This window comes from Chiloscyllium punctatum, chromosome 20 (assembly GCF_047496795.1).
Source record: "Chiloscyllium punctatum isolate Juve2018m chromosome 20, sChiPun1.3, whole genome shotgun sequence".
In the NCBI taxonomy this organism is placed as follows: Eukaryota; Metazoa; Chordata; class Chondrichthyes; order Orectolobiformes; family Hemiscylliidae; genus Chiloscyllium; species Chiloscyllium punctatum.
Genome location: NC_092758.1, coordinates 86,538,854 through 86,554,858, shown reverse-complemented (window position 1 = coordinate 86,554,858; position 16,005 = coordinate 86,538,854). Strand labels below are relative to the sequence as shown.

The following is a 16,005-nucleotide window of genomic DNA, read 5'->3' as shown; positions in this document are numbered from 1 at the left end:
CCACCTCCACTGTCAACACAAGATGGCACGCAAACTGAAGTATGAACACCCCATAACTTAGGAAAGGAAACTGCGATCCTTGTATTGCAGTGGCTCAGTGGTTAGCACTGCTGCCTTACAGCATGAGGGACCTGAGCTTGATTCCAGCCTCGGGTAACTGTCAGTGTGGAGTTTGCACATTCTCCCTGTGTCTGCGTGGGTTTCCTCCCATAGTCCAAAGATGTGCAGGTTCGGTGAATTGACCATGCTAAATTGCTCATAGTGTTTAATGGATGTGTAGTTCAGGGAAATGTAGAGTAATAAGGTCAGGGAATGGGCCTAGTTAGGTTACCTTCAGAGGGTCAGTGTGGACTTGTTGGGCCAAATGACCTGTTTCCACACTGTAGAGATTCCAATTCTAAAAATACACCTTATCTTTCACCTCAGGAGGTTACAACCATACGGCCTGAACATAGAATTCACCGGTTTTCAAATCTCCCCACACCCCCACCTCATCCCATCATCCCAGGCCCAGCCCCCTTAACCTGATCTTACCTGTTCATCCTCCTTCCCACCTATCCACTTTACCCTTCCCACTGACCAATCACAATCACCTCATACTCGCATCCACCTATCGCCATTTCACCTGCCTTTCCCTCAGCCTGACTCCTCCATTTATTCCCCAGCCCCCTTCACCTTCCCCCAGTCCTGATGAAATATCCAGACCTAAAATGTTGACTGCCCTGCTCCTTGGCCTGCTGTGCTTTTTCCAGTTCCACACTTCATCGACTCTGACCCTCCAGCATCTGCAGTCCTCACTATCTTCAAATTCCTATGGGAGCCCTACATTGGGAAACATGCCCAGATCGAGGTCACTGTTGCGGGCTGCATATTAATAACCTGGGCAGCACACATGGCTTACTTTCATGGCTGCATCGATCATTGCTTGTGCGCTATCTTACTGCTGAAATTCTCATCCATGCTTTCGTCTCCCCATGTAGACCTCTAATAGGCCTGTCATCCCTCACAGTCTGTGAATTCAGCTTCTCCCATCACTTACTGGTGTTTTCTGTCCCACACCAACTTCCAAGCATTGCACATTGTTTCTGTGTGAGAGCACCCAATCCCCCCAGTTCAACTTAAAATTCTGGTCTTTCAGTTGAAATTGCCTTGTCACCTTCTTCCGTTCTATCTCTGTAGATACCGTCAACCCAAAAGCTTTGCCAACAAATAACATTCTTCCATTTCCGGCCTTGCGTGCATCTCCATCCACCCTTCTATTGGTTATCATCTTGTCAGCCTTACTCTTGAATTTTCTCCCTCAACACCTCAGACTTCTATTCCATTCTACCCTCACCAAACCCATCTCTTCAACCAAATGTTTGGTCACCTTTCCTATTTGTTCTTTCTTTAGCTTGATGTCCCATTTTACCTGTGAAGCAGGCAAGGTTTGCAATTAAAGCAATTTCTTATCGAATTAGCTTTTTTGTCACATGTACTCAAAGGAGTACAGTGAAAGATTTATAAGTTACCAGTTACAGCATGATCTTAAGTCCAAAGGCACCCAGGTACAGCTTATTCAATTACAGCATAATAATGTCACCCACACATCGCATGGAAACAGACCTTTTGGTCCAACTCATCAGTGCCAACCAGATATCCCATATAAATCTAGTCTCATTTGCCCACATTGGGCCCATATACCTCTAAATGCTCACCCAAGTGGGGAAGTGAACCCAGGTTCCTGGCGTTGTGAGCTAGCAGTGCTAACCACTGTGCCGACCATACATTTCCTCTCCCTTGCCTCGCCATTCTATAGCCTTGTGGTTGCCGTGCCCAGGCCTCAACTCCTCTATTGTGCCAGCTCCATGCCTCCCTGATATTTAAGAGCTCTATCTCCCTCCTTCCTCTCCATAACACTCCGAGGTTGACAATCCTACACATGTACCTGCCCCTGGAATATATTCCTTCACAAGTCGGTTTCAAAACCACTGTCTCCTTAGTCTACAACCTCTTAGGTGCAAAAGTACAGAATAGAGTTACAGAATAGAGAAATGATGAAAGAGAAGTTACATTCCAGCTGTACACATGTAACTACAGGTCAGATAAACAAGAGGCAAAGTTAAAGGTGAGGTGCTGGCCTACTGGTACTGTAACTGGCCTGTTAATCCAGAAACCCATATGACCTAGGTTCAAATCCTGCCATGGCAGATGGTAGAAATTGAATTCAAGTTTGAAAAAAAAACACTGAATTAAGAGTCTAATGATGACCATGAATTCATTGTCAATTGTTGGTAAAGCCCATCTGGTTCACTTCCCTTTAGGGAAGGAAACTGCCATCCTTATCTAGAGTGGCCTACGTGTGACTCCAGACCCACAGCAATGGGGTTGAATCCTAACTGCTCTCTGGGTAATGAGTGCTGGCCTGGCCAGTCACACCCACAATCTGTGAATGAATAAACAAAACAAAAGACGAATATCATGGGTTCTCTGCAGCATGCCAAACATAGCAGATCTCCATGCGGCCTGACCACTGGCTACCACCATGCTCTGCACTTAGCTGCTGCCCTCACCCCCAAAAGGGGACATAAACATTCGTTCTGATTTTGTTCGCATGTAATGTCCATTGGACAGAAACTGGGTTCAGGAAGCAAATGATTCTTCCTCTCCTTTCTCTAGTTTCACTCAAGTGTTAGGGTGATGGCTGTGTTAGGAATTTGGCAAAGTCAGCACAAACCCAGAGTCGAAACTTGAAACCTTAAATCTGTATGGCTTTAGCTCTATATCAGCCTTCATTGATTGTGGGTGTAAAGAATTTGCGTAAAGCTTTGAACAGAGATCCCTGTCGTCTCCTGTTCCCATGTGTTCTTCATTATCCTTACATCTCCTCATGTAGCTTCGAATCACCAAAGAGTATAGAATTGTCTGCAAATATTTGCGTGCTTTGCTCGATTTGATTGACAGCTGTAAGGATGCACTTTGACGCACGATGAAATCATCTTTGGAACGAGTAGGTCCAGTGCCCCTGAGGCAATGTGATGGCATGTGCAGAAATGCAACAGGATCGGGTTGAGTAATACAGGTTTTAGTTACACTGGTATCCTGGAGGTTGCTGAACAATCAAAGAGACATTTCACAGAATTTATCTTCATGTTCGCTTAACCCGGAGTTATTCACCTTCCTGAGGGGATTAAAAGAATTAAATATTTGATAATAAAGTTAAATACCACATGGATTGTTAGCTGCAGTAGGCTTATAAGTGACCCAGAACATCTCTAATTCAGTGGTGCTGCCTCTTCCTTCTCAATGTTGTCAGAATTGCGAAAGGCAGGATGTGATTGCAAAATAGATGAGTGATTTAGAGCTAATCTGGATAGGCTAGGAGACATGGTAAATGGACTGAACAGCCTCTTAATAGTCCAGTGGTAGTGCATATGCCACTGAGTTGAGAAGAGTACCATGGGGAAGGTAGCAGAATGGTTTGGTGACTGAATTAGTAATCCTGAGGTCAGGGCAATATTCCAGTGACATAGTAATAGAGTTGTACAGCATGGAAACAGACCGTCAAACACATCCACGCTGACCAGATAATCTAAATCAATGTAATCCCATTTGCCAGCATTTGGCCCATATCCCTCTAAATATCCCCCTATTCAGCAACCCCACCAGATGCCTTTTAAATGTTGTAATTGTAGCAGTCTCTACCTCCACTGGCAGCTCATTCCATACACGCACCACCCTCTGTGTGAAAAAGTTGCCCCTTATGTCCATTTTAAGACTTTCCCCTCTCACTTTAAACCTCTGCCCGCTAGTTCTGGACTCTCCCACCCCTGGGGAAAGACGTTGACTATTCACCCTATCCATGGCCCTCATGATTTTATGAACTGATATAGTAACCTCTCAGACCGAGGAGTTCAAATCTCACCTTGAGAGCTTGTGAATATAAATTCAGTTGATTAAAACAAATCGAAATTAAAGGTTCAGTTGACAATGGTGATCATAAAATTGCTGAATTGTTAAAAACTCATCCAGTTTTTATAGGGAAGAAAAGCTGTTTCCCTTAGCTCAGGCTTCTTGGCCTGATCCAAACAGTTAACTACTCCTTCTCTGAGCTCCTTTCAAGAACAGCACTCTGCCTTGGGAAGGTAGCCAATATCATCAAAGACCCCTACCACCCCGGTTATAATCTCTTCCAACCTCTTCCGCCAGGCAGAAGATACAGAAGCTTAAACACACGTACCAACAGATTCAAGAACAGCTTCTTCCCCGCTGTTATTAGATTGCTGAGTGGACCTCTCCAATTTCATATCTGATGTTGATCTCACTCTCTGTGTACCTTCTCTGCAGCCATAACATTGTATTTCTCGTTCTGTTCTATTACCCTGATGCACTATGATCTGTCTGTACTGTACGCAAAACAAAACCTTTCACTGTATCTAGGTACATGTGATAACAATAAATCAAGGGGGAGCTCTGCACTTCTGGGCGGAAATTCTGCTCAGTGCCCCTTTCAGAAGTGCAGAGCCATGCAGTCAGTCCTTCTGTAATGCGATGTAATTGCGTTCGCACTTTGGAAACCGTGTCTCCAATTCATCAATCATGTTACGGAGAATTCACGTTGAGGAGACGCACGTTATAGCAGAATGACTTGTACTTCCCTTCTGGCAGTTCTTTTGTGGTGTCGGACAGTCAGAAAAAGGCAGAACAAGCCCCTTTCTCGCTGCAAAATTCTGGCATTTAAATGTTCGGTATCGCAGACAACTGCTTGGATGGTTGCTGTCAAACGGTAAGTACATTAGCTCCATGCCAAGTGAGGATGCCAGGTAAATAAGGTGCCATCTGGGCAAACTGTCAGGTGCATAGGATACCAAGTGGGTAACAAATAGTTTGCCAAGGGTTGAATTTCCTGTTAATGGATGCCAAGTGGGTAGGGATTAGATTACTTAAAGTGTGGAAACAGGCCCTTCGGCCCAACAAGTCCACACCGACCCGCCGAAGCGTAACCCACCCTGACCCATTCCCCTACATTTACTCCTTCCTCTAACACTACGGGCAATTTAGCATGGGCAATTCACCTAACCTGCACATTTTTTGGATTGTGGGAGGAAACCGGAGCACCCGGAGGAAACCCACGCAGACACAGGGAGAATGTGCAAACTCCACACAATCAGTCGCCTGAGGCGGGAATTGAACCCGGGTCTCTGGCGCTGTGAGGCAACAGTGCTAACCACTATGCCACTTTGCCACCGTGCCGCCCACAAACAGTTAACTGGGAGTTTGGTGCCAGGTGAATAGAGTACCTAGTTGCTGGAGGGCACAGTTAGGGGATGCAGTGGTAGGATGGGCGGAGGGTGGTTTGGGTAGAGGGGAAGAATTCAGGTCTGAAGGGGACAGTGAATGTCAGGTCCAGCAGTGAGAAGGGAGAGGAGACTGTGTGTTTAGTATTTTTCTTTACTCACATGGGCATGACTGGCTGGCCAGCATTTATTGCCCGTCCCAAGTTGCCCATTAACTGAATGGCTTGCTGGGTCATTTCAGAGGGCAGTTGAGAGTGAACCACGTTACTGTGGGTTTGGAGTTATGTGTAGGCCAGACCAGGTGAGGATGATAGATTTCCTTCCTGAAGGACATTGGTGAGGCAGATGGGTTTTTTCCCCCTGGACAATTGGCAAAGGTCTCATAGTCACCAATAGATTCTTAATCCCAGTTTCTTTTCCCCCACCATCTGCCATGGTAGGAATTGAACTCAGGTTCTCAGAATGTTATCTGAGTTTCTGGGGTAATAGCCTAGCGACAATACAACTGAGCCATTGCCTCCACTGTCTTAACTTAACTAATATCCTAAACTTCTCATGCGAAACTGTCTACTCAATTTCATAGAGTAGATTTCCAAAATCTCCAAGTTAAATGGAGACTCTTAGAGGTTTCCAGATGTATGGAATTGCTCAGAAAGTTCCCTGGAGACACCCCATGCCCAGCTCCCATCTCCTCTGGAATAATGACAGACTGGTCATCAGAAAATCCCAGGTCAATGCCTTGACAAACATTTTTAGATAATTATCATTTTTCCTGCGGGTGGATTTCCTCTGGGTGCTTTGGTTTCCTCCCACAATCCAAAGATGTGCAGGTAGGGTGAATTGGCCGTGCTAAGTTGCCCATAGTGTCCAGGGATGTGTAGGTTGCATGCATTAGTCGGGGGTAGAAGTTGAGTAGTAGGGTGGGGGAGTGAGTCTGGGTGGGTTGCTCTTTGGAAGATCAGTGTGGACTTGTTGAGTCGGATGGCCTGTTTCCACACTGTAGGGATTCGATGATTTTCTGTGATCTTAGAAGTGTGAGCAATGTGGAGAAATGTAGCCTTCCACAGTTGGAAGGTTGTTTTATTTTTAAGGCCAAGAAGAATGCTGACTCTTACTAAACTTTGTGTACCATTAAATACCCTGTCACACCTCATTCGATTAAGTATGGGGTTCTTTGCAGGTTTTTACAAAATTAATGTCAATTCAGTGATTTCTAATTGATTGGGTTTGGAGCTGGGGGTTACCACAATAGTATAATTATTGGAGAAATGTTGAATCTTGAGCAGTGCCTTTTGGATTTACAGGTTTGATCTCATGTTAAATGTATGTTTCCATCCAGCACGGAAACAGACCCTTCGGTCTAACCAGTCCATGCCGACCATTATCCCAAACTCAACTAGTCCCACCTGCCTGCTCCTGGCCCATATCCCTCCAAACCTTTCCTCTTCATGTACTTATCCAAATGTCTTTTAAATGTTGCAACTGTACCCATATCCACCACTTCCACAGAATGTTCAGTCCACATGCGAACCACCCTCTGTGTAAAAACTTTCCCCCTCATGTCCCACGGTGGCACAGTGGTTAGTACTGCTGCCTCACAGTGCCAGAAACCCGGGTTCAATTCCCGCCTCAGGCGACTGACTGTGTGGAGTTTGCACATTCTCCCCGTGTCTGCGTGGGTTTCCTCCGGGTGTTCCGGTTTCCTCCCACAGTCCAAAGATGTGCAGGTCAGGTGAATTGGCCATGCTAAATTGCCCGTAGTGTTAGGTTAGGGGTATGGGTGGGTTGCGCTTCGGTGGGGCGGTGTGGACTTGTTGGGCCGAAGGGCCTGTTTCCCCACTGTAAGTAATCTAATCTCTCCTCCCACCTTAAAAATGTGCCTCCTCATCTTGAAATCCTCCACCCTAGAAAAAAGACAACTACCATTAACCCTATCTCCTACCCCTCATGATTTTCTAAACTTCTTTCAAGTCACTTCTGAACCTCCAACACTCCAGTGAGAAAAATCCCAACCTATCCAGCCTTTCTCTATAACCCAATCCTTCCATACCCGGCAACATCCTGGTTACCCAAGTTGCTGTCACTCGCACAGGGGCAATGCCAGCAAACGCTGGCAGTTTTGCCATCAATAGCACTAGGCCATTGTTTGGTTTCTCCTTGAAACTTGGTGAACCTTTCTTTCCTTAAGTAAAACAAAAGACTGTGATTGTTGGAGATCAGAAAACCCAGAGAATGGCTGGCAAAACTCAGCAGGTTTGGCTGCATCTGAGGGAAGAAAGCAGGGTTAACATTTTGGAGTCTGGTGACTCTTCATCAGAGCACCTTGACCTCCCACTGTGATGCGCTCAGGAGCAATGTTGGCGAGCTATTTTGGGAATGTGTAGTCATCGGCCTATCTGTATATATTGGTTTGTGTGGGTGGGGTATGGAGTGGTCTGACTATGCCCGAGATGGCGCTAGTGAGCCAGGAAACTGAATTCATTTTCAGCAGGTACTCTTGTCTCAGTTGTGATGAGCAGATGCCAAAGGCCAACTTGCCCATTCCGGGGCATTGATTTTCGGGTGGGAAGGGGAAGGTGGCTGTGACTATCCTGTCTCTCCTCTGTGAGGTCAAAGCTGAGAGTCGAAATTTAAATAGGGAGGGGCAGATGAAATGGGACATCAAGCTAAAGAAGGAACAAATAGGAAAGGTGACCAAACATTTAGTTGAAGCGATGGGTTTGGACAGGGTAGAATGGAATGGACGGCTGAGGAGCTGAGGGAGGAAATTCAAGAGTAAGGCTGACAGTATGGCAACCAACAGCAAGGAGGACAGACAGGCACGAAAGGCCAGAAGCGGAAGAACAAAACATTCTTTGACGGCAAAGCTTTTGGGTTGAAAGTATCCACAGAGATAGAACGGGAGAAAGTGACAAGGCAGCCTCAACCCAATGTCGGGAATTTTAAATTGACTGTGTAGGGGAGATCAGGCATTGCCAGACAGAAACAATGTGCAGCACTTGGAAGCTGGAGGTCATACGACACCAGGTTATAGTCCAACAGGTTTACTTGAAATCACAAGCTTTTGGAGGGCTGCTCCTTCATCAGGTCACTTCACCTGATGAAGAAGCAGCGCTCCGAAAGCTGGTGATGTCAAATAAACCTGTTGGACTATAACCTGGTGTTGTCTAATTTTTGACCTTGTCCAGGCAAAAGTGAGGACTGCAGATGCTGGAGATTAGAGTCAAGATTCGAGTGGTGCTGAAAAAGCACCAGGACTGATGAAGGGCTCCGGCCTGAAATGGCGATTTTCCTGCTCCTCGGATGTTGCCTGACCTGCTGTGCTTTTCCAGAACCACTCTAATCTTGATTCTGACCTCGTCCACCCCAGTCCAAGAGCAGCACCTCCACACCAGACTTGGAAGCTGGACAGAAAACAGCAGGAAATCATTGAAGAAGCTGAACTCTCAGACTGTGAGGAATAAGAGGCCAGTCAGAGAACCATTGAAAGAGTCAAATTCTGGAGGTGACAAAAGCATGGGTGAAAACGTCATTAATAGATGGACTGAGAGTGTGACAGACATGATGTGTTCCACAGCAAGTGAACCAACGTTCTGACTAACCTCCAGACGAAGGGCTTTTGCCTGAAACGTCGATTCTCCGTCTTTTCGGATGCTGCCTGACCTGCTGTGCTTTTCCAGCACCACACCAATCTTGACTCCAGAGGAGCTTTACCGATCTCTTCATGCTTACTGGTTTGAAGAGCCCTGACTTCAGTAAACATTTCAGACCTGTTCCAAAATTAGCCATAGCCTGTCGCTGTAACCCCAGCCCGTCCTACTCTCTTTTTCGAGGTGAGCAGATCAATAGACAGACAAATGTTCCCCCTCCTCCCCCCCACCCAGTGTATTTTCCTATGGTGGTTATTAATGTCAGCCTCTGAGCAACTGGTTTACGTCAGATTATTTTTATTCATATTGTGTTTCAAACAAGACTGGCACGTTTTTTATTGACACCTCCCTTTGCCAGAGAAAGCAAGTCAAAATTCATCTCAAAATGGAGTCGAGAGAGATTAAATTGAGAGGCTCCCCATTTAGAGCTGTCAGTGGGTTTGAACCTGTGACCACGCGAATACAATCACCACCCCAACATCAGACATCAGCTATCTTAAGCTGGGATGTAGTAAATATATGATCCTGGCGATTCTTTCTTCGGAGTTTTGTTTTGTCGAGTTCACACACACTGCCTGCTATATCAAAGATGTAACATTTCCCTGTTGAGTCCTGTGCAGCTGGCCCTGTTACAGAGCTGAGGTCAAAAGTTTGTAAAGGCGAAGCAGGAGCTCCTGTAACTGTGCAATGTTAATGCAAGTGAAGAACTTTCTGTAAATTCCATAACGCCAGTCTTAAATTTTTGCTCTCTCTTTCTGTTCCTCACACACAAAATAGTTGTATTCTCTTTCTCTCGCTGAGTCTCCCACACATACAAGGCTGTTCTGTTCTCTCTGTCTCTGTATCTCTCATACACAGCCCTCTTCTCTCTGTCACACACACACACACACACACACACACACACACACACACACACACACACACACACACACACACACACACACACACACACACACACACACACACACACACACACACCAGCCCATCACTTTCAATTCTATCATTTGTACAAGGATCAGAACTATAATTATTTTGTAGAAATTTGTTTTTTCAGTCCTTCTTTCCCTTTCCCTCCCTTCCTGTCACCTGCCCATTTATGCTTCATATTTTCTCAGCCTCTTTCTAACTCCCTTGCTCTGTTCTCTTTTCACTTTCCTTTCATTGCCTCATTTAGTCTCCTGTCCTATCAGTCCCTCGCTCTTTCCCTCCTATGGTCTCAGTCACTTTCCATTCCATCCTGTTTTATCCCATCTCCTCTTCTATCTCTCTCATTACAGCCACTTGCTTTGTATTCTCACACACTGTCAAGTTAGTTTTTTCTCCCTTTATCTCACCCTGTCTGCCTCCTTCGCAGTCTCGTACATTCCCCCTGTTGACATAGTTGCTAAATTGTATGGACAAAGTTAAAAATCACACAGCACCAGGTTATTTTTAACTTTGTCCACCCCAGTCCAACACCGGCACTTCCAAGTCATGAATTATGTGGCGTGAGCAACATCTCCAGATCCTTGGCTGTCTCCCCCTGTACTCTTCAGTTTGCTTGCATCTGCTGTTTACTTCTGTCTTTGTCTCCCTCTCCCTGCCTTGAGAAACACACTTTATAAAATGCAATTTGTCTGTGTAGCTGTCTTCTTCTGGAAGCAAACTCTTTCCTCTCATGGCTTCCATTTTATGACAAATTACTGCATTGTTTGATAGACAGTAAATCCATCATTGTTACCATTGATTAGCTTGTTATTATACTTGGAAGAACGTTGCCAAAACTTAATTTAAAAGGTTTGGAATGTGAAAATCATTTATTTTTAATTTGCTAAAATATCTGGACATAATGCGCAGATAAACAATTACTAATGTTCTTTTAATAGAGCCCTTCTACTAATACATGCAAACTGGATAATTATTGAGTTGTGCATGAAAATGGGATTATTCTGACTGTGCATCAAGTACTGTGGACGTGCGATCCCTTTCCACGCCTGTCCCTCATCGGGATGGTCTCAGGATTCTCTGCTTCCGCCTGGAGCAAAAGCCTGAATTGTCCCAATCTACCACCACACTCCTCTACTTGCCTGAGTCCATCCTCGTCCTCAACAGCTTCTGTTTTAACTCCTCCCACTTTCTTCAGGTCAGAGAGGTGGCCATGGATACCCACATTGGCCCCAGCTATGCCTGTCTCTTTGTGGGCCACGTGGGATATTCCTTGTTCTGTGCCTCTACCCACAACTCCTTCTCCGATATATCAATGATGTCATCAGTGCTACTTCCCTCTCTCATGTGAAATCGGGAAGGTTGATCAATTCCACTTCCACCCCGCTCTCACCTTCACCTGGTCCATCTCTGACTCATCCCTTCCTCGACATCTCTGTTTCTATTTCTGTGGATAGACAGGCCACCAATATCTCCAACAACCCCACCGACTCCCACACTCACCATGACTACACATGCTCACACCCTGCTCCCTGTAATGACTCTATTCCATTCTCCCAGTTCCTCCATCTCCTTCGCATGTGTTCTGATGATGCCACCTTCAGCGAGGAGGCCTCCAAGATGTCCATCGTCTTCCTCAACCAAGGATGCCCTGGCGCCTCAGCCGGGTCTGACCCATCCCCCACATGCCAGCCCGTACCATCTCTCTTCCCTCCCACAACAGTGATAGGATCCCCCGGTCCTTACCTACCATCCCGCCAGCACCCACATCCAGAGGATCATTAGCCGCCATTTCCGCCACTTCCAGTGGGATGACACATTTTGCCATCCCTTCGCTTATCTGCCTTCCACAGGAACGTTCACTCCAGGACACCCTTGACCACTCCTCCTTCACTCCCACAGTACATTCCCCTGCAACCGCCGAAGGTGTCAAATCTGCCCATTTGCTTCCTCCCTCCTCAGTATCCTAGAGCCCAAACACAGCTTCCAGGTGAAGAAATGCTTGACCTATACTTCACACAATCTAGTCTACTGCATTCGCTGCTCACAATCTGGTCTCCTCTACACTGGGGGAAGCGAAGCGTAGATTGGGTGACTGCTTTGCAGAATGTCTACCCTGTTCCCTGGCCAACATCTCTGTCTCAGGCTTTCTGCAATGCTCCAGTGAAGCTAAATGCAAGCTGAAAGAACAGCACCTCATTTTCTATTTGGGAAGTCTACAGCCTTCTCAGTATCAAATTCAAAAAATTTAGGGCTTGAGGCACCTTCTTCCATGTCCTTACCCCAATCCCCACACCCAAGGCCTTGTTATCACATGGTCCATTACTACACACAACCCATTGTTAACTGCTAACAGTCCCCATTTGTAGCTATTCATTCTCCCAGCCAGATTGTTGTCCATCCTTTGTCTGTACAACTTCTGTCTCTTTGGGCACAATCCCCACCTATCATTTACCCTTTAACCCTTACCCCACTTCTGCATAAAAACCAACATTTTTCCCAGCTACCATCAGTTCTGAGGGAAGGGTCACTGGACCCAAAACGTTAACTGTGATAACTCTGATTTATCTCTTCACAGATGCTGCCAGACCTGCAGAGCTTTACCAGCCATTTCTGTTTTTGTTTAAGATAATTGCACTTTGTTTGAAACCAGTCCTTTGGAGTGAAGGGTTGCTATGATTTAACAGACACTGTCTTTCTTGTTGCCACCTGATTCAAATTACTCAGTTGTAACTCCAGTTCTTCTTATTTACAGCGACTTCAGTGAGAACCGAATCCAAGCTCTTCCCCGTAAAGCATTCCGTGGTATTGTTGACATCAAAAACCTGTGAGTAATCATGCTTTTTTTTTGCTCACAGTTTGTCCTCTCAATTTCCATTGCTGTGAAAACTCTTAACCGGGTAACCCAGTCAACAATGCTCCTTTGTGACGATGTGGAGGTGCCTGGGGTGGACAAGGTCAGAAGCCACACGACACCAGGTTATAGTCCAACAGGTTTATTTGAAATCACAAGCTTTTGGAGCACTGCCCAATTCATCTGATGGAGCTCTGAAAACTTGTGATTTCAAATAAACCTGTTGGACTATAACCTGGTGTCATGTGACTTCTGACTTTCTGATGACGTAGCATGCACAATGAAATCTTTAATTATTTTGTAATGAATCGATTTACTTCAACTTCACCATAACAAGACATGACATGAAACTGTCGCCATTGTAAATTGAGGTCTTCTGACCTTGGGTTCGTTGTGTGAAGAGACCTTTATCCCTTCTAGTTGCTCATCGTCTGCTTATACTTTTGGGTGATTCCCAAAAGCATGGACATCGCATCTAAACTGAGGTAACTAGCCAGGGCTTTTTTTGACACAGGATCAAATTACCGCAGATGCTGGAGTCTGTACTGAAAACAAAAAAATGCTGGAGACTGCAGCGAGTCAGGAGACATATGAAGAGAGAGCGAGTTTACGTTTCAAATCGGGACAACTTTTCATCAGAGCTGATGTGAATTGTGGAGAGGACAACGTTTATGCTACAGTGGAGAGGGAGAGGGAAGGGAGGGGGGTGGGTGGAGAGGGTTTGTGCTGGGCGAGAACGGGTGTTGGTGGTTCAGATTAATTGATTGGAATGTGTGAATGGCAGAACAATGGTGTGTTCAACTGCCAGACTGGAAAGAGGGACTGGATTAGTGGTGCTGGAAGAGCACAGCAGTTCAGGCAGCATCCACATAGCTTCAAAATCGATGTTTCAGGCAAAAGCCCTTCATCAGGAAAGGGACAGTCCCACTGGAGTGGGGGGAGGGAAGAGCGAACATCACTTAATCTACTCTATCAACACCCTTTCTCCCCCAGCACTCCACTCCGCCCCCACTATTACATAAATGTTGCCCCTCCACGTTTCACGTCAGCTCTGACGAAGAGTCATCTCGACTCCAAACATTAGCTTGCTCTCTCTCCACGGATGCTGCCTGACCCGCTATGATTTCCAGCATTTTAGTTTTCAGGCCTTTTTTGATGTTGACTTTTGGTGTGAAATTAAAGACTAGTGCAGTCCCCTTGACCAGCATTCACTGGAAGCAAGATCAGAAATATATAAATAATTTGGCACAAGCACATCTGGGTATCAGTTGAATAATTTGGATTGGATTCTTTATTTAAGCCACGTTGGATTAGATAGGGTCATTATTGCCCAAAGTGGTAAATAAGAAGAGAGTTACACTTATGTGGTACCTTTCATGATCAAAGGATGCCTTAAAGCACTTTAAAGGCAATGAAATATTTTAGAAGTGTATACTCTTCTGTAATGTAGAAAATACAGCAGCTAATTTACACAGAATTCACTATAGGGTGACTGCCTGTGTGAAGTCTGCAGATTCTCCCTGTGTTTGTGTGGGTTTCCTCCAGATGCTCCAGTTTCCTCCCATAGGCCAAAGCTGTGCAGGTTAGGTAAATTGGCTATGCTAAATCGCCCAAAATGTCCAGGGGTGTGCAGGCTTATTGGGTTAGTGCTTGTGATCTGTGCTTGTGTAATAAATTACTTGGCGGGAGACTGGAAGTTAGTCCCTACTCGTCTTAGAAATGTTGCTGTCAAATATTTTCTGTCTGTCTGAGAGAGCAGATGATGCTTCAATTTAATGTCTCATCTGAGGAAACATTGCGAACAATGCTGCATTCTCTCAGTACTGCACCAGATTGTTAGATTTGAGCTTTGGTGTCAGATTTGAACCCACGATTTTCTGGCTGGGAAATGAAGATTTTACCAAGTTGACCCTGCCCACTTGTAATGGTTGATCCAAACTTGCAAACCCAAGTGTGAATGCCTCTGTATCAGTTGGAATCTGTTGTATCGATTGTGTCATGGACCAGGCCAGACCCTCTCAAAACATTTCAAGTAAACTAACTTTACTAGTTGTTTTAAGCTGGTGTAGAGTTGATATCCCAGGAGGGACGCAGTTGGTCAAACTACATAGTTTTAAATAAAACAATTTACTTACAGGATTACCGAATGAAGCACAAACAAAACAGAACAGAATACCAAATAGCTTAACCTCTCTGAAAACCCAACAGATCATCCCACCTTAATGATGCTGGTCCAAATAATTGCACTAATCCCCAGAAACATCCCTTGGCACAAAAGGTAAAATCAAACCCAAGGTCTTATAGGAGAGATGTCAGAGAGAGGGAGGATCAGCATGGACCTGCTTCTTTGGGTCCAGCAGCTTCACAACTGACTGACTGCCTTCAGTGAACAGCCAGACCAGACCAAACCAAACCAGAGAAACACTGAGCTGGGAGAACTGGCCACTCCCATTTCATTGTAAAAGTGCTTTTTAAAAAATAACTTGAAAGCCTTTTGCCTGAGGCAGTTTCTGTTAACTATAATCAAACTGACCCTGAAACCCATCCAAGCTAGACTTTTTGGAGTTGCTGTTTTTACGGCCTCTCTGAAAATAAAGCCAAGGACAGCATAACTTTGTTAAAGGAGCAGCATTGTTACAATTGGATGACTGATATTGTACCTCAGAGCACAGTGTGGATGGCCTGTGAATTTATTTCCATTCTGAAATGGCTACCTAAGACCTTTAAGCCAGTAGCATTACCATAAGCTGCAAAATATCAAACCTCACTTGAAATGCTGGAATCACAGCAGGTCAGACAGCATCCATGGAGAGAAAGTAAGCTAATATTTCAAGTCTAGATGACTCTTCATCAGAGCCGAGGTGAAGTATGGAGGGGACAGCATTTAGGTTATGGTGGGGTGTGGGGAGGGGGGGGGGGGTGGGAGGTGGGTTAGTGGGTGTAGGGGGCTGATGGAGATAAAATGTTGGTAGTTTACATTAAATTATTGATTGTGAGAATGGTAGAACAATGGTGTGTCTCCTGCCTGACTGGAAAGAGAAGACAGTACATGAGGTGGGGGAATAGTAGGCTGTGATAACAAGCTAAAAGAAAGGCAAGAAGGGGTTCTCAAAGGCAAGAAAGTGTTGAACTCAGTATGAAGCCCAGAAGGCTGTAACCTGCCCAATCTGAAGATGAGATGTTGTTCCTCCAGTTTGCGCTGGGGTTCACTGAAACACTGCAGTGTGCTGAGGACAGACATGTGTGGCATGGAGCAGGACGCTGTGTTATAATGACCGGCTGTGTGAAGGTCGGGGTCAAA

The 16,005-nt window shown here is 45.4% G+C and overlaps 1 protein-coding gene across 1 annotated transcript in view; it reads left to right on the top strand.

Annotated features, from left to right (window-relative positions):
• LOC140492241 (slit homolog 3 protein-like) overlaps window positions 1-16,005 on the top strand; it is a 670,939-nt gene that overhangs the window by 374,750 nt on the left and 280,184 nt on the right. The window contains exon 5 of the mRNA XM_072591156.1: window positions 12,606-12,677. Within this exon, the coding sequence (XP_072447257.1) occupies window positions 12,606-12,677 (72 nt within the window). The remainder of the gene's footprint in view (window positions 1-12,605; window positions 12,678-16,005) is intronic.